Source organism: Lethenteron reissneri, chromosome 27 (genome assembly GCF_015708825.2).
Source record: "Lethenteron reissneri isolate LAM-NWPU_2019-01 chromosome 27, ASM1570882v1, whole genome shotgun sequence".
NCBI lineage: Eukaryota > Metazoa > Chordata > Hyperoartia > Petromyzontiformes > Petromyzontidae > Lethenteron > Lethenteron reissneri.
The window spans coordinates 14,598,843-14,625,019 of NC_083805.1; the positions used below are offsets into that span (position 1 = coordinate 14,598,843).

General features: G+C 44.3%; 1 protein-coding gene across 19 annotated transcripts in view; it reads left to right on the forward strand.

The window, feature by feature from the left end:
- The window catches only part of LOC133348619 (far upstream element-binding protein 1-like), a 63,527-nt gene that overhangs the window by 17,852 nt on the left and 19,498 nt on the right, over window positions 1–26,177 (forward strand). For 8 of the 19 annotated variants that reach the window (XM_061561541.1, XM_061561530.1, XM_061561527.1 and 5 more), the window contains exons 3-11: window positions 3,182–3,244; window positions 8,643–8,681; window positions 19,376–19,415; window positions 20,764–20,892; window positions 21,385–21,431; window positions 23,330–23,401; window positions 24,527–24,596; window positions 25,158–25,311; window positions 25,656–25,802. In XM_061561541.1, coding sequence (XP_061417525.1) covers window positions 3,182–3,244; window positions 8,643–8,681; window positions 19,376–19,415; window positions 20,764–20,892; window positions 21,385–21,431; window positions 23,330–23,401; window positions 24,527–24,596; window positions 25,158–25,311; window positions 25,656–25,802 — 761 coding nt within the window. The remainder of the gene's footprint in view (window positions 1–3,181; window positions 3,245–8,642; window positions 8,682–19,375; window positions 19,416–20,763; window positions 20,893–21,384; window positions 21,432–23,329; window positions 23,402–24,526; window positions 24,597–25,157; window positions 25,312–25,655; window positions 25,803–26,177) is intronic. The other 11 variants (XM_061561543.1, XM_061561535.1, XM_061561533.1 and 8 more) reach the window with 5 other exon arrangements.

The following is a 26,177-nucleotide window of genomic DNA, read 5'->3' on the forward strand; positions in this document are numbered from 1 at the left end:
CCACTGGGGCCCTCAATGCTCTCGCCCAAACTTCACAAACCCCCCCACCCCCACCTCTGTTTTCATTTTCGTGTTCATTTCCCTTTTCTGCTTTCGTGTCGTGTCTCTTCGTTTTAAGTTTGTTTCTATTTTCTAAAACGTGTTTTTGTTTGTTTGGATGTACATCTCTCGTGTGTTGTGTACTTTTTCCGTCTGTGTGTGTGTGGGTACATTTTTTTTAGTTCCTTAATTTGTTTTCGAGTTGTCTTGGTGACTACCTAGGGTATTAGCTACTCGTGCAGTGTTGCTAGATAGATGCGTGTACGTTGCACGTAAATTGCTTGGCCAATTTTACTTGCAGGCACTGCTTTTAAGGATGGGCAAACTGGATTGAAATGTATTTTATAATGAATGACTGCAAGCTATGCAAACAAACTGCTCGTTAAGAATAGAGTAGGAAAGGAGTAAAAAAACAACTACAAACATTTATACAATGCCGGTTGAAATTTTTTCTAGCACTTTGCATAAATTATTGTACTTTTTCCTTTCAATTAAGAGCAATTATTTGCACTGCGAAAGTGCAAGGTTTGTGCAGTTGATTAAAATGTAATTGTTTAAGCAAGTGTAATAAACAATAATAATTGAAGGCTTCAATCCTTAAAGGTTTACCGAGTCTCAAATGTTTCCCGCAGCGTTGCTTGGACTAAGTAAACAATTTGAGCATTTTTGCGTGTTGAGTTAACGAGAGTGCACAAAGAAAACCAACCCTTGTGTGAAAGGACCTCGATCCGGAACCCGCCTGCTGCTGTACACTGCCTTCTAGAAGCACCACCATGTAATACGATCCCACAAGTAGACCTCCAAGTTGCTGAATTGCCACCACACAAACCCCATCACAGCCTGTGGCTGCACCGCTTGCGATTCTAAATGTGTTGGGTGCCGGAGTTACTCTGGGTGTGATCTCTGCAAGATTGCAAGTGATTTGTTTAGGCATCTGTGTGTAGAATTGAATCCAGCTGAACAGCTGCTCCAAGGATTGTTTTTTTTATCTCCCGAGTGGAGAGTTAGAGAAAGAAATAGCTTTGGACTAATTAATGTTTTGATTTGCATTTGAATGCTGTAAAACCTAAACACTTGCAAATATTTGCATGAGCACGCGTCGCATTGTAGAATAGCATATGTACGTTAGATGAATCTGTTGCCGCGTTAATCTTGAAAGGTGCTGGCCGAAAAGCCGCTGGATCTCAAAATTTTTACTGCGGTTGTAAACGTGTCTCAAATGTTCTTAGCCTGCCAACTCCACTTAAATGCATAGCAGATAAAAGTCCCTGCCCGTGCCAGAATGTTCGTCGCTACAGCCGTAAAGATATCTTGCGTTAATGCGAACCGAGTAGTGACACTGGTGGTGCTGCCGGGTGAAATTGCTGACGCTGGAGGTCGCAGCGAGACAAACTTAATAGTTGTGAATGGAGTAGGGGCCCCTATGATGCCAAGGATGAAATAAAATATCATTGGCTGCTTGAATGGTGCATCCCCCTGAGCATCGGGCATAGGAATTTCCTGTGCTGGTACAGCCCGTTTAGATCTTGGGTTTGAGTTACATTTGGACCTTTTCCCCAAACGTTTGTACAATATCAATGAATGATTACTCATAAATCATGTTTGATTTGGGATGGCAAATGAAAAGCGAGATAGGCACTCCTATTTAATTAACCAGTTACTAATATATTATGATTTACTGTGGCCAATGTTAATGTCATCTTTATTGATTTATCAAAAATGATATATCGGTGCAATTGGTGAACAGAGCGGTGTATGCAGAAAGTAATTGTAAAATGTCACGTCATAGTCTGCGGAGACGATACCCTGCCTACGTATTGCATACCTTCTGTAAAAAAAAAAATTCTGTAAAAAAAACTAATTTGGATCGTATTGTGAGTTGGGGGCGTTACCTTTTTTGCTGATTGAATTCCCCTAAATAAGTGTGGGTTTAATAGCTATAAAATTCCACAGATGCTCCTGTGCACTTGGCCCAATGTCTTGGCACCCAGTTTTTTATATATGATTTTGCAGAGATAGTGATATTTGGCACCTGTTTTTAAATCTCAACACATTGTTAACCCCCTTGAAAACTTTACATGCAAACGTTATTAGTCCAAGTATTAGGTGGCAACCTTTTGATGACATCCCCAGATTTAAAGGTGTGAATTCCACATTATATCAGCAAAATTGTACAATTGAGACAGGAAAAAAATAGAAAGTACAAATGCAATTGTTAAAACGAAAATAATTTTTTTTATCAAGTCGTGACCCTAAATTATATTAATATATACATTTATGTGTGGATGAATTTTGTGGTAGTAGACGACACCTGACCAAAACCATTACTTCAAAAATAAAATATTTGAGAATAGATTGTTATTATTTTGGATGTCCGTGGAGTTTCTGTGGTTAGAACGCTTTATTTGCAATTGGTATCAAACTCCGATTCCCTTTGACAACACATCCTGCTGTTCTCATGGAGGGGGTCATTAAAATGTGAACCATTTTGTCATAAATCCACAGAAGTAATCCTTTGAAAGTCAGTCCCCCTTTGCCCCCCCTGCAATCGGAGTGTGGAACTTGTCCCGTTAGCCAAGGGGGCCACCAACAGATACGTGCGCAGCATTCCCAGACTTGGCTGCTTTGAAGGCCCTTGTCACCGCGGTGCCGCGGTGACTCGCGAGATGTTAACTTCCCTCGCCTGGTATGCAGTAGGGCGTTGGTTCGATCCCAACCCTGCTGACGCCTGCTGTATATTTGGAGTTTGCGTGTCCCCTTTTCTGTGGTCGCATGGATTTTTTTCCGAGTTTCCTCCGGTTTTTCCCTCCACATTTATAATCAACATGCGTTTAGAGTAATTTGGCCGTCATAAATTTCCACCGTGATAAGCCACTTTTTTGTTAAGCTTTCGTTTGTGACCAGGTCTTCTGAAAAAGAGCTCTATAGCTCGGGCCTTAATCTGGTCAAATTTGAATAACTTTATAGTTTAGTTTGTCCACAGTTGAGGCGAAGGGACCAATTGACAAGAGCCCTCTCGGGTTTCGTGTTGGGTAGGTGGAACGAGCGAGCGGCGGGGCTCAAGGCTTTGCCGGACCCTGCCGTCCGTTGTGTGTGGTTGTCTCCTAACTGTGTTCCCCCCTCTCTCTGTGTCCATGCGTAGATGTCCCTTGGACGGGCCCCCCGCCCACTAGAGCAGGCTTGGAGCTCGCGCTGTCTCCTCCAGGCAGGGATTCATGTTCCATTTCGTTTCCGCTTTTGAGTTTTTGATTTTGGACTTTTTGTTTTTAACCGAAACAAAAAAAATCTCTTTTGCCATCTTCCTTCTGCTTGTCTTTTTCTTTGTGCACGTGGTTGCCCTCAGCGAGCTTGAAGGAGTTAAAATTGGAACTCGTGTTTCTTGACAGGGTGGTTAAATAACAGTTTATTTAGCACGGCACTTTTGGCTCTCAGGTCTTTGCCACGATTCTTCAGCCGCCATATCTACCTCTGTAATGCGATCCAGTGCCCTTGATAGACGTAGAACAGGAAACTTTGTTTTTACCACCGTTAGCGAGCATAGGCCCAAAATGTCAAACGACCATAAACAAAATAGCGCATCAGGCCACACCTCCAACCTAACCGTCATTGGCATTTTTTTTCAGAAGAGGCTGTGAAACTGGCATTTTCCCTGCCTGATTGTTTTCCCTTTACTGATAAATATAACCAGTTTCTGCTTCAAGGTTAGTGGTATTGAGGTAGCAGCTGTACACGTTGACTCTGAGGATGCTTTCATGAGTTGGTCAAAACATCCTGATTTAATCTTGATTCAACTGGGTAAAAAAAATATCAAGCGAGTTTTTCCCTGCTTCCGAGAGAGGCATGTGGATGCTGATTATGTAAGTTTGTTTGCAGCCCTCTTGACAATAGTGGATTGTTTTCAATATATTACCCAAAGCAGTCACCACCTCACTTTCAGCAGGAGCTAAACCTTCAAACCCCTTAGTTCGATTAGCTTTGTACCACCTTGAAGGATGTGTTCCTCATTATATTTTTTTCTTGAGCATTGTCCCTTTCTAGATTTGAAATTTTCGTGACTGCAAGGATCCATACTCTTTGGTTCTTTCGGTAAAATCACGTAGATGAAAAAGAAAAATAATAAAATTAAAATAACAAAATTAAATCACGACGTTTCGGAGGCAACACAAGCTTCCGTCATCAGGTGGAACAGCCACAGCAAAATTACAACATTACTGTAGTGAATAGCAATTTTGCTGTGGCTGTTCCACCTGATGACGGAAGCTTGTGTTGCCTCCAAAACGTCGTGATTTAATTTAGTTATAATTTTTATTTTTCATCTACGTGACTTTACCGAAATAATCAAAGAGCATGGATCCCTTGGCTTCGTTCATGAACTTCCTCGACCGGTGTGAAGTGATCCTTTACGTTAAGGCAGCAGAAAGATTGTCGCTGCCTGCTCAAGAAAAATATTTTTCACTTTGCTTTGAGGAGAGGGATTGGGGGGGGGGGGGCTAATCGTTAATCATTGGTGTCGCCATCTGTAACAGAGGCTCCTCCAGCAAGGCTTATTGTACTTTTACTCGACCACTTCGTCGTCATCTCAGTTAGCCATCAACAGTCCTGTAGGTTGAAGTCTTCCGCAGTTTGTAACGATATCTCAAGATGTGGCGATGTAATAGTCCACAGTAGGAGCACAGCGAGTGTTTATCATGTTGCACTGGTGGTCTAGGTAAAATGGAGACATAAATGCACAACACAGGAAAGTTGATCTAAATTGGTATAGGATATCGATGCTTAACGAGGGTGACCGTTACCTATAGGTATTGATTTATGATAAGTTTTGGTTGCATTTGGGACTGCTTAAAGCCATTTACAGCTTAACGCTGGCATATTTTGGTGGCGAATATAATAAAGCGATGTTGTGACTTGAGAGGTCGCTCATAAGTACATCAGACCTGATTGATTTGTTTTTATAAGATAACATCAGTGGGATATATAGATATAATTACATGTATGCAGATGTCGTGGTGTATTTAAACTTGTGAAATTTAGGCTGCGTAACTTCGTGCGTGGTGGTTGTGAACACACCAATTTGGTGGCTGTAAATGGTGCATCCGTTGATGGAAGCTGCGTGCCCAAGTGGAGCTCTCAGCCCATGGATTTTAGTTTTGCCGATAATTCATTAGGCCCTGATGGCCACGTGATACTTTCCTTTCTTATATCTTCCAAACGCACTACCCCCCCCACCCTTCCTACGGATCAGGTTAATTTAGGACGCGATATCAAATCTTGTATGCCGTTTTCGTCACTTTCGTTTTCAGCTTTACTTCACGTCTAAACTAAATGCGTTCATTGCGAAAGGTTTGCTAGTTTGGAAACCCATTAGCTGATGGAGATACAAATTTGGCAGTGTTTTTTAAGTCTCAGTTGCATCCCCCCCCCCGCCATGATATAAGAGACTTGGCCTGGTTTTTTAAAATAATAATTTGTAAGTTCTGGCTACGAAGTGGGGGATTGCTTGCTGACATAATAGATGGTCACCTCGTGAGTTATGGATTTTTTATTTGTCGTTGTGAGGTGGCTCTTAATAGGGCTGTCAGAAACTAGCTTGGGGTTGTTTTGTTATTGACATTGAGACAATGACCTACATACCATTGTTAGTGACAAACACAACGTTGCGTTCTACCTTTGGAGCCACGTGTATCTTCGAGGTGTCTTGTAATGCAATGCCACACTTTTGTGATGTCGGAGTAGTTGATTAGGGTGGCAATTATGGACAATTGTGGCATTATGAAAAGGAATTGAGGAAAAGCAAAAAGATTGGCCCACTTGTTCTGTATCGAGGAGCCAAAAGTATTGTTGTGCCATTGCCGATGAAATTGTTAAAACAATGAAGTTCATAGCGCAATGCGTACACGTTGAAAAAGGCACCACATTTGCCTGGAAACAACACTGCCTTGAATTAAATGCAACCTTCGTCCAGCTGAGGGCAAACGCCTCCGTCACACCAAGTGACTCCTTCATCTCTCTCAACTAACTTGCCTTCCTTTTACTTTGCTTGCGTGTTTGCCTGTTTGGAAATGTTTGGTGACGGTGGTGTCGTCTTGTGATTTTGCTTAATTTTTTTCTCACATCCGCTTTGTTGTCATTTCTGCTGATTTTACCTATCCTTCTGTTTTCTTTTTTTGGTGGGGTTCTTTCATTTTTTAAAGGTGAAGGATTTTGGGCTTAATAAAGTAATGTTAAAAGAAAAATTCTTACCGGTTTTTGAAAATTGACGCAGAGATATGATTTTACGGTGCCTGACACTTCACGTACAGCTGTGCTTAAAATAATCTCTAATCGATGTATATTTTTTGAGCAAACTCTGCTGGCACAATCCACTTGAATCTCTATATTCTGTTCCCTAACCGAGCCTTGCGGGTCTTGTTCTTGGCACCGTGAGTGTGGATCTCTCAAACGACTTCCTGCCTCCCCTACCCAATCCCCCACCCCTGCTGTGTTTCCCCAGTGCCCGCGGATGCTTGGCCGCTTCCCTACCTATGCGCGTGTGCGTGTCACTTGTGAATGTCTCCCGTTTCCATGGGATGATTTATCAAGCCCCGTGCCGCGTGAGCGATAACCCCCGCCACGTGCAGCTGGCGCGTTTCTCACGCAGCGTTTAGACATCTGGGATTCGAGATCAAGGTAGTCTAATTCATTAAAACTCGAGAGGCTTTTTCCTCTCAAAACACGTGTGCACATTGTTGCTCTTCATTTTACTTTTTGTGGCCGAAGAAGCTGTGTGCATTGAAGTGAATGCACTGGTTTGATTATTGCTGGTCGGCGGGCCCCCCAGTGTGTATATATGTAAAAAAGAAATTTCTGTGAAGCCAAAAAGACAACGACATTGTCCCATGGACACCTGACTGGTCTGCCTGCATGTGTGTTTTACTTTGTTCTTAAGAGCAGAGTGGTGTGTAGGCACATGTGTGGTTTGTGTGTCATGCAGCTCTGTGAATGTTAAGCCAGATTTTAAGTGATCGCACATGTTCGCTTAGAAGCTATTTGAATAAAAAAAGTAGAAAATTGTAGTTCAGATTAACTTTCAATAATGACCGCTCATCCATCTGGAATATTGCTGTAAGATTATAATTAGCTCCAATAGCTGTTAAGGTAGAAATATATCTCTCATTTTTAGCCTTTCTGTTTCGGTGTGTCATTCTAGTAAATACTAACGGGGGTAGCGATTTCCCACACTCCCACTTGTCTTTGGAAATTGTATTCATTGTTGGGTATCAATTATTATTAACATTGCAGTCGTTGGTGAAAGTGGCAGTTCCTAGTGGCTGCATGGTAACGTCAACCCGTCACATGGCATCTATACCAACCAAAAATATATTTATTTTACACATCCATTTCACTGTATGTTATGGCCAAAATGCTACTTGATAACAGTAAATCTACATGTAAAACAATGGTTTAAATCGGAATTGTTTCGTAAGTTTCAAGCCGTTTGTTTGGAAAGACGGATGGCTGCCCTAACATGCAGGTTGTGCATGTGACCGCTCCTAAATAGGACCCATTAACATCAACCAAATAATTTAAATGGTGCGCTTTTATTATTTTGATTAGGTACTATACACCGAGCCCTGCTGTGTCTCTGAATTGTAAACTTAACAGCACAGGCAGTGAATCTCCATCAAAGACTGTCCATAATGGAGGTTAGATTGCGTAAATATTTACACGATCCAACCAAAAAACCTCTTATGGATGATATTGGTCACGAAATGCCTTCGTGTTAAATAATCTCTCTCCATCTTCGATCTTAACGTTACGTTATAAGAGAAAAAATATTTAGTTGGCTAATATTTCCAAGTGATTGCCGCCAACTTGTGCTCTTAAAGGACCGTTTTCCAAAATGATAGCCTGCTGTCCTCCCATCATGAGCCAGTATTGGCGACGCAGGTGGTGAGTTGTTTTGGCTTTTACTTTCTTACACTAACTACAAAATGCAGTTGCTTAAATTTATTCAAAATGGCTGCAATGGCAATTTCGGGTGCGAGAGCCAATCTTGTTATGGTTTAGAAGTATTTACATTTCACGGAGTAGTTAGCAGCGAGCCGTTTGCTCTGCGTATGTCGCTGTACCTGTGTGCGGATTTGCGCGCACGCACGTGCGTCTTCCTGTGTTGTGAGCGATTTGATTCCGCGTAAACCGTAAAATATCCTGGTGCGTCACGCTACACGTGTGTGCCTTGTTGTCTGTGTACCTGTCCCCCCCCCCGGTGACCGTCTGTGTGCCGTGAAACTTGTGCGGCGTCTGTGCGTGCACATTTCGCTTCCTCTTGTGTCTGCGTTGTACTTTGGCGTCCCCGACCCTCTCCTCTGTCCACTGCCCACTTCCCTTCACTGTAACCCCAATGGGGGGGGGGGGGTTACGGCAGCGCTTGCGCGCTCGCAGAAAAGGGGTGGGGGGGGTCCCTTGTGAAGTTTGGTCGAGTTTGCAAATTCAGGCACTCGGATGTGCAGTTTGTTTGCGGACTTTCCCTCCGTCCAAACGAGGAGCCGCCACCGCAAACAAGCGAGCAAACTTTACTATACATATATTTATATTTGGTCAGCGTGTGTCTCTTTCTCTTGCAGACAATCCTGACAGCAAGAAAATGGCGCCTCAAAGTGACCGTAAGTAGTACCCCGTGTCCATTGGCATGTCGTCACCCAGCGGATTTCCTGGGTTCCTCAGCTGCCTCCTCGCCTCTCTGTTGGGCATCGTTGTCACCGTTGAGTCGTTGGTGCTCGTGAGTCGTAATCGTTTGTGTGGCTCCTGCATTTCCGGATATTCCGTTACGAAGTTTTTACCTGATGGGGTGGTGCGAAATTGTGGCCTTAATTATTCAAAACCATTGGGTGGGAAAACTGCAAAAAATTGCTTAAGGTTGATGTCCAAAAAATATATCTTCTTTGAAATCTGATGTGGGAATGAACGGAGATGTCCCGATCGGTATTATTAGAAATGATGGGTTTTAATCGTCGAAAAGGGTATGATGCCTCTTCCCCATGGAGTCATAGGGTAGCTCTCGTTTATATTGGCTGCCCTGAGCCAGTGGTGGAACTTCCGTATTTCTATGCTGGAGGCCTGTCTTTTCGTAAGATAGCGACTGGTGGACTTCATACAAAGTTTTTAATTGACCTCGAAGGGGTGATAGTGTCTAGTCAGCCCTCAACCAGGATTTGCACTTGTGATCTTATTATTGCTCGTCGAACACTCTTCACCTCAGGGCAGGGAACATATTGTATGGCTTAACCAATAATGATTTGCCTCTGCATATGGGAGATGCAAAGAGTGACACGCGGTGTGTCTCCAAATTCATGCGCAGGATGTCACGGGGTCTTTTGAGGTCCCTGTTGACGTGTACTTGAAGCCTCGTAAAAATTACTCGGCGGCCGTTTGGATTAACAGTGAAATCGTACGCCAATTTAGCCCGTCTTGGGGAGCGGTGGTTTTATGCGGCCATCCAAATTTCAATTGTGCTCTTCTCATAATCGTAAATAGGTGTGAGGTGCGTGCGTCTCGCTGGAAAGCACACGGGTTGAGTGGTAATGAAATATTTAGTGGCGTAATTATCCATACGGCCTCATTTGTAGTAATGTGAAGAGGGGAAAAAAGCAAAAAAAAATACTTTTCACATTTGGGCGAGTGGGATTCCACTTTTGTCTTGCTGTTATATCGTAAAGTGGTGCATGGTTTGCTAGGGTTGTGAGTTCAAGGCACATGTGGTGTGGGCATGTATCGCACATAATTGGCGTATGCTGAAGACCGGCAGATAGGGAGTGGGTATTTAAATTCGTTACATGGAGAATCTAGGAGTTAAAGGTGAAACGCAGGTTGTCAACACAAACGTTTCAGGAAAATCTTTAGTGTAAATAACGTCTTTTGTGTAATGTATTGAAGGCAAAAGTTCTGTTTGGCGAATTGTCAGTTGAAGTGCTTACTCATATAAAAAGTGCTTTATAGCCCACCGGGTTTCTCCAGTATATGTAAATATTGTCATTTTGAAGTTCAAGAAGGAAGGATGTTGGGACGTATGGGAAAAGGGCAAGCGGTAGAAAACGTAAGCCACTGCTCGACAACTGGATGTAAGAAGGCGTCCACCTGACGATGTGACGAAGGAAGTGTTCATTTGAATTCAAGGAAGGAAGCTTTAAACGAAAGACCTGTCCCTTAAGCAGACAAGATGGGTACGTAGGATTGTTTATACATTCTCTAAAAGGAACATTCAGTCCATTGTGTGCTGCAGCCCTTCCAGACTACTCCATTGCAGGAGCGTTTGCCGGTACGCCGCTTACAAAGATACTGAGCCTCATGAGCAACATGAGGCTTGATAAACCAGTGGTACTCTTTATGCATTTGTAAATGATAAGATATCCGCTAATAATGCGAGATCTCGAGAATATTGCTGCAGTGGGTCCATAGTTTAAAAAAGCTTCAATATTCTTACTACTTCAGAATATGAAGAAGCTAAGGGTTTCATCATCATGGGACCTCCTTTGCCAGCACCAAAATATGAGAATATGTTTTCCCCCTTTTTTCTGGCAACAAAACAGATGTGTTAAGATGTTAAAACACCAAACTGAAACCTTTTACAAGGAATCATGTCTGCATTAATCACAATACTTGTGGTCAGAATGCAAACAAAAAAACATACTCTAATATATGCATTGTCTTTGAAACTGTTGGCCCACACCAGAGACAACTTCGTCTCAAACGGTGCTGGCCCAGAGGACTGCCAAAAGGCGTTTTTTTATAATGCTCAAAGGTAATTTAATTCATTTGATCCGCCTTCCAAATTAGTGCTTGGAGTGAGTAAGGGGGAAACAAAATCTAGGTCTCCCCTGAAGAGCCGCCTTGTCCAAGTGAGCTCTTCAATCTCTCATTTGTATGCATACGCAATCCAGACACGATGCATGGAAGCATGCGTGAACATAGATTGCCGGCGGGGTGTACACAGGTCATGCGAGGCACATGGGCATAGAGATGGTGTGTTGCTGTCCATAGGCAAGTCATGATTGGAGGTGGAAATCCTTTAATTATAGGTCGTTAAATACTGTATTCCAGAGACAAACGTGTGTTGGAAAGGGTTACAGGACACGCATATGCATGGTTTTCCTTATTTATCATTGGGGGGGGGGGTAGCTTAAGTAACTGTAGGGGTGGCATGTACCCATTGCGTACAGCATGGAGGGATAAACATTAATTCCCTTGCGATCTGGTGGTTGCGCCACGCGCTTAATAATTGCTGTGAATCAAGTACGGGCACCCCTCCGTAGCGCCGACCAAGTTCCACTATCGATTATCATCAGTTCTCGCTCGCAGCACGTGAGTAAGATTGTTAGTCGCAAGACTCCATTCTATGTGATTCATGCAAATGACACGCGAATGTTTACGTTTCTGATGAGGAATCGCGATGAGTAATCCCACTCGCCGCGTAGTGGGGAAGTGGGAGGTGGTGGGCGTCAGTCGTGGGGAGAAAATGCAAACTCCAAATATACAAGCGTCAGGGTCGGGATCAAACCCACGACCTCCTGTATACCAGGCGAGGTAGTTCACATCTCACCGTGGCGCTCCTATATAAGCACATTATCCCATTGGGAGCAATGCTAGATGTTTCAGATGTTGCCCATTGCCCCCAATCAGCGTGATGTAAGGGTGTTGCCTATATTAGATGTGCTTATATCCACCACCCACTGTACTTTTATATCTCTATCTCTTGTAATGGTTGCGAGTGATTGTAACGAGACTTGAGCGCGTCCTTATTGCTTGTTCGAACAGGGCAGACGGCCTTTTGAATCTGAGCAACGGGCGGCAGCAAGCGTTACTGCGAGAGATATTGGAGCGTTTCGACATTGTATACCAGGGAGATGTGACCGCTTCCTGTTTATATATGTGGGCCTTATACTTTTTCCACACAGGGCAAAGAAGCAGGGATGTGGCAATATGTCGGTTGTTCTTCTCGCGCGCATTATGTGCCATCGAATCGTTATAGTCCATGGTATCTTGTTTGTTTGCCAGTATCAAAATGATAAAACAATGATCGACTTCATCCTTTTCGGCAATAATACAGGAGGTGTTGAGATGTTCAGACACCCCATTGCAAGGCATCAAGTCTGCATTTACCACACATGCTTGTGGTAAAAACATGCAAACAAACATGCTCCGCTCCTCCGATTAGCACAGTATGGCTATTTCCGGTGTGAAAGAAGTTCTACATACATGCTCTGATAAAAGCAGTCTTTGAAACTTATTGGCAGAGGGCCTTGTCTCACCAGTGTTCGACCACTTTGCACAGATCTCTTGCCTCAGTGTTTGATACAACAGACATGTACACAATTATGGCAGTAGAGCAGCACCGTTACTCTTTGCTGATGAGCCTTTGTGAAGCTGAAACCACAGCACAGATTCCGTGTACAATGCAACTCGCGTGATCTGATTCCTGTTGAAAGCCGTTGAATTAAATTATTAGAATCTTCAACCTTTTGTCATTCCACTATGGGATGAAGGCTACCCCCCTACCCTGCCGTGTGGGTCATTCGAGGTTGTTTGACCGTACTTCACCACTCCGGTCAGTGTGTGTTGGTAAAGGGTGGCTTAGGACCGTTTCAGTTATCACTCTCCTATGTTAGCTGTGGCTTAGAATCAAACTCGGGTTACCAGGTTTATAGAGCACTAGCTGTACTACCCGGCTTCGCCCGGGACTTGTATCTACCACGGCCGGCCGCCTTTGTCTCCCCAGTGGCGATGTTAATACGCTACAGCAGTTACTCGTTTGAGGCAGAGTCGACCTAGGGGAGGTTAAAATAATCGTCACTGGTGGTGGCCGTGAGCGGGAATCGAACTGGGTTTGCAGTGTTGGTAGCGCAGCGTAGCGTTAAGCACTACACCCACCGCTCCTCACACACCACACACGCACACACACAGACACACACACAGACACACACACAGACACACACACAGACACACACACAGACACACACACAGACACACACACACAGACACAGGCAGCACGCTAAGCACTACACTACCGTTCCCCCTACACAACACACGCGCGCGCGTCCATAGGTACACATACACGCGCTTGCTGCAGACACACACGACTTTCAGGGTGCGTAAGGCAGTAAACGACTGAAAAAATAAAGCGGCAATGCTGTGCGAGGAACGCCTTAGACCAGCAACACATTTGTGTAATGCGAGCGTAAACACACAAACACATACAAACACATACACACACATACACACAAACACATACACACACATACACATACATACACACAGACATACACATACACACAAACACACACATACATGCACACAAACACATACACAATACACACACACATACATGCAGACACAGACAGACACATAACACACATACATACACACACATACATACACAAAAACACATACACACACATACATAGACACACACATACATACACACAAACACATGCACACACGTACATACACACATACATAGAGACACGCAGACATACACATAAAGACATAAAAAAACCCACATACATACACACACACATACACACAAACACATACATACACATACATACACACATACATAGAGACACACAGACATACACATAAACACAAACACACATACACATGACCCGGCTTCGCCCGGGACTTGGATCCACGATGCCCCGCCGCCTTTGTCTCCCCAGTGACGATGTTCACACACGACAGCAGTTACGCGTTTGAGGCTGAGTGGACCTAGGGGAGGGCCAGGTCCGTTTCAAATAATCGTCAGCGGTGGTGGGCGTGAGTTGGAATCGAACTGGGGTCGCTCAAGCAGCTTAATGACTGTTTGTACAAAGAACATATAAAGAATCGATTATAATAACCAGGCTACAGTCCACATTATAGACTGCCAGTACACGCAGTCAGCTTCATAAGCAGGCTAGAGTGTACATGATAGAGTGGCAGTACGCTCACCGAGCTTAATAAGCAGGCTACAGTGTACATGATAGACTGGCAGTACGCTCACCCAGCTTAATGAGTATTTGTACAGTGAACATTAAAGTAATCGATTGTTGGCGCGTTGGGTTTAAAAGTAATATTAATAGCACACATTGTGGTGGGGGTGTAGTGAAGAGTAGGAAAAACTTTGATGAATTTACCTCAGAGTGGCGTGGTGGGTGTCGAGGCCTAGTAGCGTGCAAAGCCTGCGGCCTCGCCTAAAATTGTCGGCTTGGAAGAGGCAGGGTACGGGTGGCGTTCCTTCCCCCCCCCTCAGCGCTCCAACAATACTGTGTAATGGCTATTATTTAATTAAATACGGAGCTTATGAAAGTGGCGAAGGCGTGGCTAGCCGTTGGCTGAAGCAACCGCCGTCCAATGAAACTGCAGCCCTTGGCGAAGGCGTCACTAGCCGTTGCCAGGTCCAATGAAAGCGGCGAAGGCGTGGCTAGCCGTTGCCAGGGGCAACCGCCGTCCAATGAAAGTGCGTATGGGCCGAAATACACACACAGACAGACATGAACGATTTTATATATATAGATTGCATGAACCACTGCTCCACCACTGTTTATAAATCCAAACTCTTGGCAGAGGTTCTGCATACAGGGCAACTATGAAATACTATTTATCTGTGTTTGAAAACCATTGTATCGCTTGATATGCACTCATCATTAGAGAGATTAGCATAGGCTATTGTCAAGTGCGCACCCTTTCTAAAGGAAAATGCAACCCTGAAGCAAACATTTCTGTGCAGATGCGTATCTGTGTTGTTGTGTCCTGGGCTGTCCCACATTCGCTGCTTTAATGGCAAAAAAATACATCAAAGCCCAATGCCTGTAGAGTCTGAACGCTCCTTAGGATAACTTTGAAGTATTTTTTTCCCCTCCATCTCGAACAAAGCTTCAGGCTTGTGTCGGACAGTCCTCGCATCCACCTCCTTGATGTCTGTCCATGAAATGAGCACCGTTTGGCCTTCGGGTTGCATCTTTACGTATGCCAGGGATTTAGTTGTGCCACCGGTGTTCCGAATGTAGTTTATCACTACGTATGTTACATCCTACAATAAATCATCATCAGCCTCGATTTGCCGACTGCTAGATGAATAGCTTACTACCCAAGCTTTTGCCATACTTCGCCGATCATAAGAAGCAACAATACATATAGCTCCTGCACACCAGCTGATTTTATTGCTCCATCTCTGGTGGACGTCGTTTCAGTAGTGTTCTTCTCCACCGGCTGCATTTCTGCACCACCGGGCCACCCTTCTTAAGATGTATCCTGCCTCAAGCCTACATACTTTCTTATAAGTCAACAGCAGTGCCTGTAAATGAGTTTTTCTCACATCCATTTGTTCCCCTTTTTTTCGTGTCTCATCGTAATTCCAAGCATGAATCTCTCCTATGTTCCTTTGTGCATTTTTCAGCTTCTGTGCCTTTTTCTTTGTCAGTATCCATGTTTCTGATCTAGTCTCGTAAGGACGTGAAATTTCTTTTTCTCGTATTTTTCTTGAGCCCAACTTTTGTACCCTTGGGTTTTTTTTCTTCAGTTTACTGTAATTAATTCGTATTGGTTGTATTGACTGCCATCAGCAAATATTTAATCGGTAATGTTTCTACTTATTCTTTTGATCATTTCACCAATGCAATTTTAGTGAAATATCTTGCGTTGCCGTGAGTTACTTGAGCGACAGGTTTACTTTGGAAGTGATGCAAACGTTTTGCAAGAATAGCATCAGCAACACTGATACCATTACACACTTGTGCCACATGGGGAGTATCGTTCCACCAAGACCCTGATTAATGCTGCCACGCATCCTCTGTAGTGTGGATTCTAAAGGTATTCCTTTGTCATGGAAGAGTCGAATTCTTGCTAGGCTTCAAATTGAAGAGACCCAATTAAATAGGAAAATTGTTTTGTTGATTTTGCGCTGTCAGTGGTGCACAAATAGCAACAAATAATAAACAACACATTCGTCAAGAACAGTGGCTTAAGAGGAATGAGCAGTCACAGGTGACAGTGTTTGGCAGTGGCCCTTCACAGCACATGACGACCTCTCTGGCACCTCTGTGCTGTGCAGGATGGCCATTGCAAGAAATGTCACCAATTATGTGTTTTCTTCTTGAGTAACGTTCCATGTTGCTGTTGTTCCCCTCTGCTAATACAAAATGTACAAGCTTACCGCTTGATAAACATTTCAGTGACTGTTGACGGTTGTGTATGGGATGTTGTGTATTCTGAGGCAAGTTTCCTTGCCTGCTTTTCTATATATGACCTAGCTTCTTGGGTTTCTGGCCATTACACTTCTGGGTCAGTGTCTCATATTGCGAAATGTTATTTTGCGTTCATCTTGACAAACACGTTTTTACAAAGTCCTCTGTCAATAGCCTTCAGCGCTCCCAACTCATGTCGGAACGCGTCTCCTACGCATTGTGCACGGGCGTTCCCACTGTGCCGCCCAGTCGGAAGGGAGCAAAGATGTGGCTGGTTGGCCCAGCCCATCATCACCCCCTTGCACGTAAATGAGTTTTATTTAGTTTTTTCCTGTGAAGTTACTAGGCCCTACGATGTGAATCAGGATTTTCATTACTAGCACGGTGGGGCATATGGAAATTGGCATCGTTTCACGCTCATTTGAGCAGGGAAACATTTTTACTTTTTTTTTTATTCGGTACATCTCCCTCGCTGTTTCGTTGTACCGTTTGCGTCGCGCACTGTGCGAGAACTTCTGCGTGTACACCCGCGCCTCGAAGTTACGACACGTGTTCCGTGCCTGGTCTCACGGTGACGGTGAATGTTCTGTCCCCGTCCATGTTAAAATGTCCAATCCCTTGTTGGATGCACTATATATGGTTAATACCCAGGGCTTTACGCGCTTATTTTTAGACCCAAACAAACTCATTAAGCTGCTGTGAGCCAAGCCGCGTCGCTACACTTACAGTAATTTTAACCGCAGAATAAATGGCCTTGATAGAGGTAGCTGACCTAATTACGTTTTAATGCTGAACTTCAATGTTTTGTCAGTCAATTTCAACCATCTTTGTGCCCGTCTAAACTTGTCTGATTCAAAGCAGCACGTTGGCAGCAGCTGGATATTTCATTTATTCATCTTTGAGTTTGTTAAAAGGACTCACTAGCACTGACCTGCTATTATATATTGTTGCTGCTGTGCCATTTTATGTAAATGCTTACACATTTCGTTAAATGTGTTATTTGCTCATTTAGCGACGTTTCGTAGATCTTAATCGCCGCTTGTGCTTATGGTAAATCATTTTTTTAAGAGAAATATGTTTATACAGTACTGTGTGTGTGTACACCGATGAACTCTATAAAGTGGTATTTAATAGGGTGACATGCGTTTGAACTCTTGACACTTGCATATTTATGCCTGCAGTGTGTAAGCAAGCTGCATTTATACCAAAATGTGGATTTGCGTGGGATTTTATTACCCAAATTCAGCTGGGGTAGTGCGTAATAATAATTTTGGGCACGTTTGCCGTATAGTTTTCCCTCATTCGCGAGGGATATGTTCCGGAGCTGTTCGTAAATCGCAAATTTCGTGGATAATGATGTTGGCCAACAAATATTGTTCTCGAGAACGCCTGCAAATGCTTCTAAAGCTTTGAAGTTTTTGCTCTCGTCACTTTCTCATCACTTTCTCTCGATGCAGTCCGTGCAGTGTTCCAGATGCGATTCGCGGACAGCCAAAATTGCGGATAGGAAGTTCGTGAATCATGAGGGGAATACTTTAACTGCATGTTATCACTTGGCTCGGCTCTCATTCGACAACTGTTGGTATTGCAGTCTTTATTATACTCAAAGGAAACAAGGCCTCTTATTTTCTTGAGGGATGCTATAGATGGAGGAATTAATAGTTTGTTGCGGCACACTGGTGCTCGTCTGTCCACGCGTCTCAAGCACCCTCTTGTGGTAACGTTGTTTATAATCCGACGTCGTATTCGGGGCTATACTTGGTTCCGCAAGGTTGCTGCCATCCATCGTATTTATGCCTACACCTGTGACTCCTCTATAGGAATTAAATACATTTTCTTTTGTGTATCTACCATGAAAATAATATACTTTTTTTGTTTTGACCACCTACACTTTAACCAACCACATTTATTTTAACGAACCCTGGACTGGTTATGCCTTTGGTCATCAGCTTTTTTTTAACATACTGCTGGTTGAATATGTTATTGCTGAGAGCTTTCCCTCTGAGCAATGGGGATCATTACTCTTTGGTTCTTTCGGCTTAAGTCACGCAGGTATAAAATAAAATAAATCACAATGTTTCGGGTGCAGCGCAAGCATCCTGTCAATCAGAACCAAAGAGTATGGATTCCTGCAGTCACGAAAGCTTCAAATCAAGATTGAATGGGGATCCTCTTGGCAAAAACATTATATGATCCTTATGGCGGTACCCCGGGGTACCAAATAATACAAAATGGCCGAGGCAATTAAATATTTTCATTTCTGGGACACTTTTTTCCAGGGGTGTACTTACCTCCGAGACTGGGGTACCAATCAATCCGAAATCGGGTGCTACTCCGTGATGTCGAAACGCAGCGGGACGATTGCGCTGAAACCCTTAACGCTCGTATGCACCGTAGCGGTGCATCGTGTACAGCTCGTCGAAATGAGTCGATTGCCGCATCGCCGACCTTCGACAAACTAAAAATGACTGCTCCACGGACATTATGCGAGAGCCCGGGGTGCCGCTATAAGGTTCATATGCCTGTGTAAACTCATTATGCACTGCAATGGAGTATTTTGCATAATTCATTATATTGACACCCAATCTGTATCTGAACATACACAAGTTTCTCATTCTGGTGCTCCATTGTCCTTCCAATATGATGCATTTTGAATGAAGACACTCTTGTCCTGGCGGGTTAAGTCAAGATCTAAGAAGAAGGCTAAACCATACATTTTATATCAAAGTTCTCATGAGCACTGCACGTATATTTAGCAATGTTGTGAATGTCATGAGCATATGTTCGAATTTTTTATTACGTATACAAGTTACATACAGTTCACATGCTCGGTATCAGAGAGCAGTCAACACCCATGTATCACCGCTTATAAGTCAACCCACAAATCTAACCACAGTGTTACATTCATTCCAACCCTAAACACATTGCTTGTCTTAATTTCTATCTATAGTGAAAATCGAGATTTAAGTGTTCGTCAACCAGGTATTGAACATGGTCTTGCCTAGAATGTGGGAATGTGTAGATGTAAGTAAAGGTGCCACCTAAGCATTGAGTTGGCATGTCTAAGTAAATTGTGATGTGTGATGCTGGTGAATTAATGCCACCATGTGGATTGTGTTGTGTTTTTTCTCTCTCGTCAGCAATTGGTGCTCAGTTGGCAGCGATACAACAGCAGCAGAGGTGTGTGGAACTCGCGCATCCAACAGCACAATCAGCCGTCCATTTCCATTTGCACTTCATGGGCAGTCCACGACTTGGAAGCGTCGTGAAAAAGCAGAAAAAAATCCTTTTGAAATCATGGCCGTGTCGACATGCAGGAGATTCACTGCCATAGTGCCCCCTAGTGATGTCGCCGCCGCATGGCAGGCCTATAACCCTTACGATATGGAAGCTGAAATACCCACAATGTTACAATGCAAAGCTGGTAGCTGCCTCCGTGTTAACCTGTGTAGCCTGGCGCACGGAGGGGGGGGGGGGGGATTTTAAAACTGTAATGGCAGCGCTCTGTCCTGTGGCCAAGAGCTCGGAATTGAGTGGTGAATCGAGTTTAGTTTTTTCAGAAGAAAATTTGGACCGGTTCTTTTGCCGTGGATCAGGACTTGTATTGATGACCAAATCACCCGGAATACACACCCTATCTCGTGACACCCTATCTCGTGAGACCTCGGAAGCTAAGCAGGTTTGGTCATGTATAGTGCTTGGATGGGTTACCATGTTCAAGAACAGGTGTTGTAGATAATGTGACCAGGAGAGGGCAGGGCAGCAAAATCAATTGGTTCTCTACTCCACTTGGTTATTTTACAACTTTGCTTGATTTATTAATTTCAAAATAATGCATTTGTGCTGTAACCCCCACGCAAAAGTAATTTACTCGTCATTACAAAGGATGTTGGTAGCACAGCGGGCGTGCTTTGCTAACTCTGTAAAACTTCCAGGGCAGCTGCTGTGGGAATTGTGCAGCTCTTGTCTGACCCAACAGTGAGCACAATGGATCGTGATGCATTGTTAATTTGGTGGGCATTTATTTATTCATAGTCTCGTCGATGAAAACAGTCGCACGTTAAGTGCATTCGCAGTTATTCAAATGATGATGCGAGAGGCGCCCAATTTACCCCTTCACCCCCCACCACCACAAATTTTCCCAAGTCATCCAATCGGTAAAGGCTACGCATGTATAACCAATTACTGTTATTGGTCCGACTAAATTATTTTCGTCTTTGTCGTCATTAAGACACACGAATTTAATTTCTTCAAACTCCGGGCAGAATTTTTTTTTATGGGTAGCTGTATTTCTCATCATGCTCGATGATCTCTGTCCACTCATGGTCACCGTTGAATAAAACAACGCACACGTTGTCAATTTAATATTTTCGTCACTAATTTCGTTTCCAAAATAAAAACTGCTTCAATGTCACTTAATTTTTCTTTCGTCTTCCATGTGAAGAAGCCCAGACCTCGTAGGCCTTTGGCATACCCACCCGTCGCCGCGCCTTTGTGAGCCTCGACTAATGTCAGCCTCTCGTTGCAGCGGCAGAGGTGGAGACGCCCCCGAGATGGGATGGTCACCACCGCCCCGGTTCGACTCCCCGGACGGGGACCCTCACTGGCCGCCCTCCCATCACGGTGGAGGTGGAGGCGGAGGTGGTCTCAACCCCAGGTGTGTGCGTGTGTATGCGTGTGTGCAATAGTGTATTGGTGAGTGAAACTACACTGCGAACCCGGCGATCTGACTTAGATTCCTGGCCATGGCTACTATTAGTGGTGAGTACCTAAACTGGTTCCTGAACCTCCCCTAGGTGGACAAACTTAATTAAGTAACCTGGTGTGGTGTGTAAAGATCAGGACTAGAGGTGGCTGCGGTGTTGTGTTGCTGGTTACTGCCACCTGCTTCTAGCTGGTCAATACGTGTCGGTGAAGGTGGGGAGCGTAGATGTGGGAGCATTGAAGTAGAGTACAATAATGTGTTTTTTCTGTACTGACCTCATGACCCGCACAGTATGGGGCGACCCTTATCCAGCAGTACATTGACATAAGCTTTGTACCTGTACATGTGCATATTGCTGTTGCCAAATTCTTTGTGGTGAAACAGAAAAGCAAATCACGTGCGTGATTCTAATACCTCTGCCTGTTTGTTGTGCTTCGTTGACAGGGCCCAAACAGAGGAAATGAAAATCCCCGATAAGATGGTTGGATTCAGTAAGTGACGAAGTGACACACAACACACGTTCGAGGCCCCCATACGCTCCGCACGGTTGTTGTTACCACCCATTCACATTACAAGTAGTGCGTTAGACGATGGGGGGAGGGAGGGGGCAGAGACTGGGAGATAGAGGGGGGGTAGAGGTGGAGCTGAAAGGTGAGGGCGCAGTCCAAGTGTGTTAGACAATGGGGGGAGGAAGAGGGTAGAGATAGGGGGAGAGAGAGGGGGGGTAGAGATCGGGAGAGAGGGGGGGATAGAGATGGGGGGGGGGCATTGCACCTCACTACGCCCATCCACACTGCTGGCGGTAGAGGCTGACAAGAAAACACAAATCAAGTCATGACCCAAATTGGTTGATGACATCTTTCCAATGATTGCTTAATTTCAAACCATTGTCCGGGTTGAATTTGTGTCTTGTGTCTCTATATATGGATGGCTTCGTGAACGAATCTTTGTTGATAGCCAGTCGGCTTGCAAAGTACTATCGTCTTAGAGAAATCAATTTCATGTGAGCCAGCCGCATTAAAGTAATGATCAGCCACGGCAGAAGTATTGGTCCTGCCGTGTTACAGATCTGCCTTATGTTCACGAACATGGTCCGAGACATGTCGTTTATTTTCCCCCATGTAACTGCTGCTGCAGATGCAGCTTGGTTTGGAGACGCCGGGATATTGCATGTCAGGAATCTTGTCCTTCACAGATGGGATCAGATCACACGAATTTTATGCACCGTGTTAAATCGGACCTGGGATCTTGTGTTTGTTCAAGTTGTGTGAAACATGGTTCCTGTGTTGGAGACCAGTCTATCCACAGGCCAGCCAACCACTGATTTCTCACATCTGGTTTAGGGGCATTGTGAAGCTGCTTTTGAAGTGAAAGCACATTACCCGGGTTCGAATCCTGCAAATGTACATTTTAAAGTGTGTGTTATTTAACCAGGTGAGAACTTTAGAGAGGCAAGGATAGTTATTTTTTTCAAAGAGTAACTGGGGTGATTGTGCTTATAACCAGATCTTTCTCTGTCAGATCCCTTAGATCTCAAACTAAGCAGGGTTCGTCCATATTAGTTAAGTAAAACCTTGGATTGCGAGTAACTTGGTCTGCGAGTGTTTTGCAAGACGAGCAAAATTTTTAAGTAAATAATAAATTTGATAAACGAGCGAGGTCTTGCAATACGAGTAGTATGTATACGCTTTGTCTGCCGAGTGTCACGTGATCACAGCTGATATACGAGTGCTTTGATATACGAGTACTTTGAATTACTAACACGTTTCCGGAACGAATTATGCTCGCAATCCAAGGTTTTACTGGACATGTATGTGTGACTCCCTAAAAGTGCTAGGTGTTGTGCCTTGGGCCGTGAAACAAGCAGATGATAGTATAGAAGTGGATTCTTGAACCCTATTTGTGTGCAAGGCACAGTGACTGTTAACCCCTTGGATTGTGGTGGGTTTTTTCTGGAATTTTCTAACTCAAAGGACCCTCTTGAAAAAATATCTTTAAGAATTTGGTGATACAAGTTTTTTTATTATGTTTTGATTATTTCCACCTTCATATATTTTACATCGTATTTTGTATAAATACACCACCTTTACAGCCAGATAACATGGGATGTAATTGCATTGAATCTGTAACATAAAGGCTTTTGTATGTGATGATATAAACTAGCGGCAGCTGATATGTTCAACATTTTGATCATTAAACTACTTGTATAAGTGGCCGAGACATGGGCCCAAGTCAAGGTCGGTCATTTATAGGAACACTGGTATCTTTTTGTTGGGAGCTGCAAGCACAGATTGACACAGATTGGGGATTTGTTAAGATTATTTTTCTCTCTTATTCCTCCTCCCCACGTTCTAAAGTGATGTTTTTCTCCACATTGCATTGTCCACAGTCATTGGCAGGGGCGGCGAGCAAGTTTCAAGGCTTCAGACTGAAACCGGCTGCAAAATCCAGATCTCACCAGGTATACAATAATGCACACAATGCTCTCCCTTGCTGGGCTGTGCACAATAATAATGCACAAGAATAATGAAAATAACGTTTGAAGTGTGCTGCCTCCTGCTCGTACAAGGCATGTGGCAGCACTCGCTTAACTCAACACCACCGATTAGCGCGGTTGGCTACATAGATAGAACTCCATTGATGGCGTTGAGCCATTGGTGAAAATATCACCTTGTTTTCGGGTCCCATGGGACCATCACGGCGGGTTGCCCGTAGTTGTACTGATTTAGTTTAATTCACAATTGGCGATGATGATAATGGGGTTGATGAGTCAATCCCCAACTGCTCAAATGAAACTGGTTGTGGGTTTACTCGCCATCACACCGATGTGCTGAAGTAATAGCTAATTGGCATGTTTTGGTCACGTGACAAGCTTCACGAATTTGCTGTATCAGGTGGTGGTGGTTTAACGACACATTTACGCAATCTAACCCAAAAATCCCAACTTTTTTTGAGCGCTCATTCGTCCATTTGTGAGTTGGGTGCACTCAACAAAAGTGCCACCTGGCTGGATTTCGATAACAGATTTTTCCAAACTATCACAACCAATGTGCTTGAGCAAGTGGGTCACCATGGGCCTGTTGTAATTCCCTAACTAAAGGCATATTTTGGATTCTTTAAGCTCATAATAAGTACCTCAATGGTCCAGAGCCAAACATTTGCAACCAAATTGAGAATTGTTAGAGAAATGTCCCAGGCTGACAAATACATGTTAAGGGTCTGCGTTACAGGTGGAGAACAATCGCAAGCAAAACAAATATTACCTTCTGCATCATGAACACTGCCTTGTAACAGGAAAATATGTAAAGTAATACTCGCATTTTGATCGGTGGCCATTTTTCAGATAAGAGCCTTTGGCCACCGCTGTAAGCCATCCTTGGAAACAGAAACTTATATCCATGGGTTGACTTTTTGTGCCAAGGCTCTCTGCTGCGAATGGTTGTCACCTGAAGTATCAGCCTCCTGTATTTCCTATTCGGGCAGTGTTAGCGGTGGTTCTTGTTTTGTTTCTGCGTTGTTTGATGCTCATTCCCCTGCTAGTGTTGTGTGTAACCCGTTTCGGTCTGGCCGCGTTTACGCGTGTGAGATGCAGTTGTGGATGCCACTGGCCTCATGGAACGTACGTGCATGCTCATGGGACCGCCCGAGGCCATCCAGTGAGTGACGCACTCACCGCGCGCTGCATGCACTGTAGCGCAGCGATCCTCATCTGCTTTGTCCCCCCCTTGACTGACGTCTATTGGTCGCGTGGCTCCATCGGAACAGAATCGCACGTCAAGTTGGGAGATGACCCGGAAGTCCTATTAAATATATAACTATTGTGGGTATTTACATTTTAAATTACAGTTCTATTTTTGTTGGGGACTAACCCTGTATGTAGCCAGGCAACTTTGTGAAAGGGTTACCCAAAACTTGGCAATAAAAAACCTCTTCTGTGCGCACGCTGTCCTTGCCAGTGACGTTATTATGTGCAACATTATGTATCGACGTCACATGTCACTCGTCGTGTGGTCACGTGTATTTTTCTCTTGGTCGTCCGGTTTTTCCACTTGAGAAGACACTTCATTGGGCTATCATTTGTGGCCAGGTCACTTGTGAATAGTGCTATATAGTTCAGTGGCCTTTACATGGTAAAATTTAAAGTATGTTGGAAAGAACTGCATAATTCGCATGTGGTAACCGTGATTTATTTGCTTGGCTTCGTGTTCGTGTGGCAGGCATGCCAAGAGTCTCATCGACCAGATTATCGAGCGGTGCAGGAACGGGGGCCCCTCGGAGAACGGCGCTGATGGAATGGTCGAGATCATTGTCCCTGCCGACAAGGTGGGGCTGGTCATCGGCAAGGGAGGCGAGACCATCCGGCAACTGCAGGTACGTGTGTACCCCGCAAACGTGCCACGCCGCTGCACGCCGTGTATCCACAAACTCTACGCACGCCTTTGCTGGGCTCACGAAATTGATTTCTCATTGGATTAATCTATCCAACTGGGCTGATGGGTCTGGTCATTCTTAGGCGTCGTTTCCCAGCATGTAATGGGTCCGGCAACATCATAGACCTTGTCAATGGCTTGCCCTAACGGTTCGTGAAGACTACATCAGATACCTTTTCCTTTTGCCCAGTGGTATTAAGACTTCCCTTGGGTAAACAAGCGGAGTAATAAATGCCTAATACGTGATTGTGTGTGTGCACGCGCGCACCCACTTGTATGTATCAGGACCGTGCTGGTGTCAAGATGGTCATGATCCAGGACAACCGGCAGAACTCGGGCGTGGATAAACCTCTCCGCATCACCGGCGACCCTTACAAAGTCCAGGTCGGTGTGCCGCCACTGCAGCAGGGCAGGCTGCCTCCCAAAAGCTCGGTAATTGGTTAAAGCAAAAAAAACTGTTCGGGCTAAGATGAATTCTGCTTGCTTGTAATTTTGTCCCACCCACTTTTTAATGAGTTAATTTTTAACCTGTTAATTCTAAACGGCTGTTTCTTCAGGTGAGATTTAATCGATAACCTTAGTTTCGTATATGCCATTGCTACTTCTAGCTGCAATTTAGCCAATCGTGCTAAACATGCATCTTGAAGCACAAGTGGCCACTGCCCCTTATCCATTTGTCAGGAAGAATTCCCTCCATAGGGGTTAACCACTTGACGTCCCACGAAGTGGTACTCATTCGATGGACCCCCATACAGCCTGGTCTATGACCAAATTGCCCGTAATGCAGCCACAACCTCTTAGGATCTA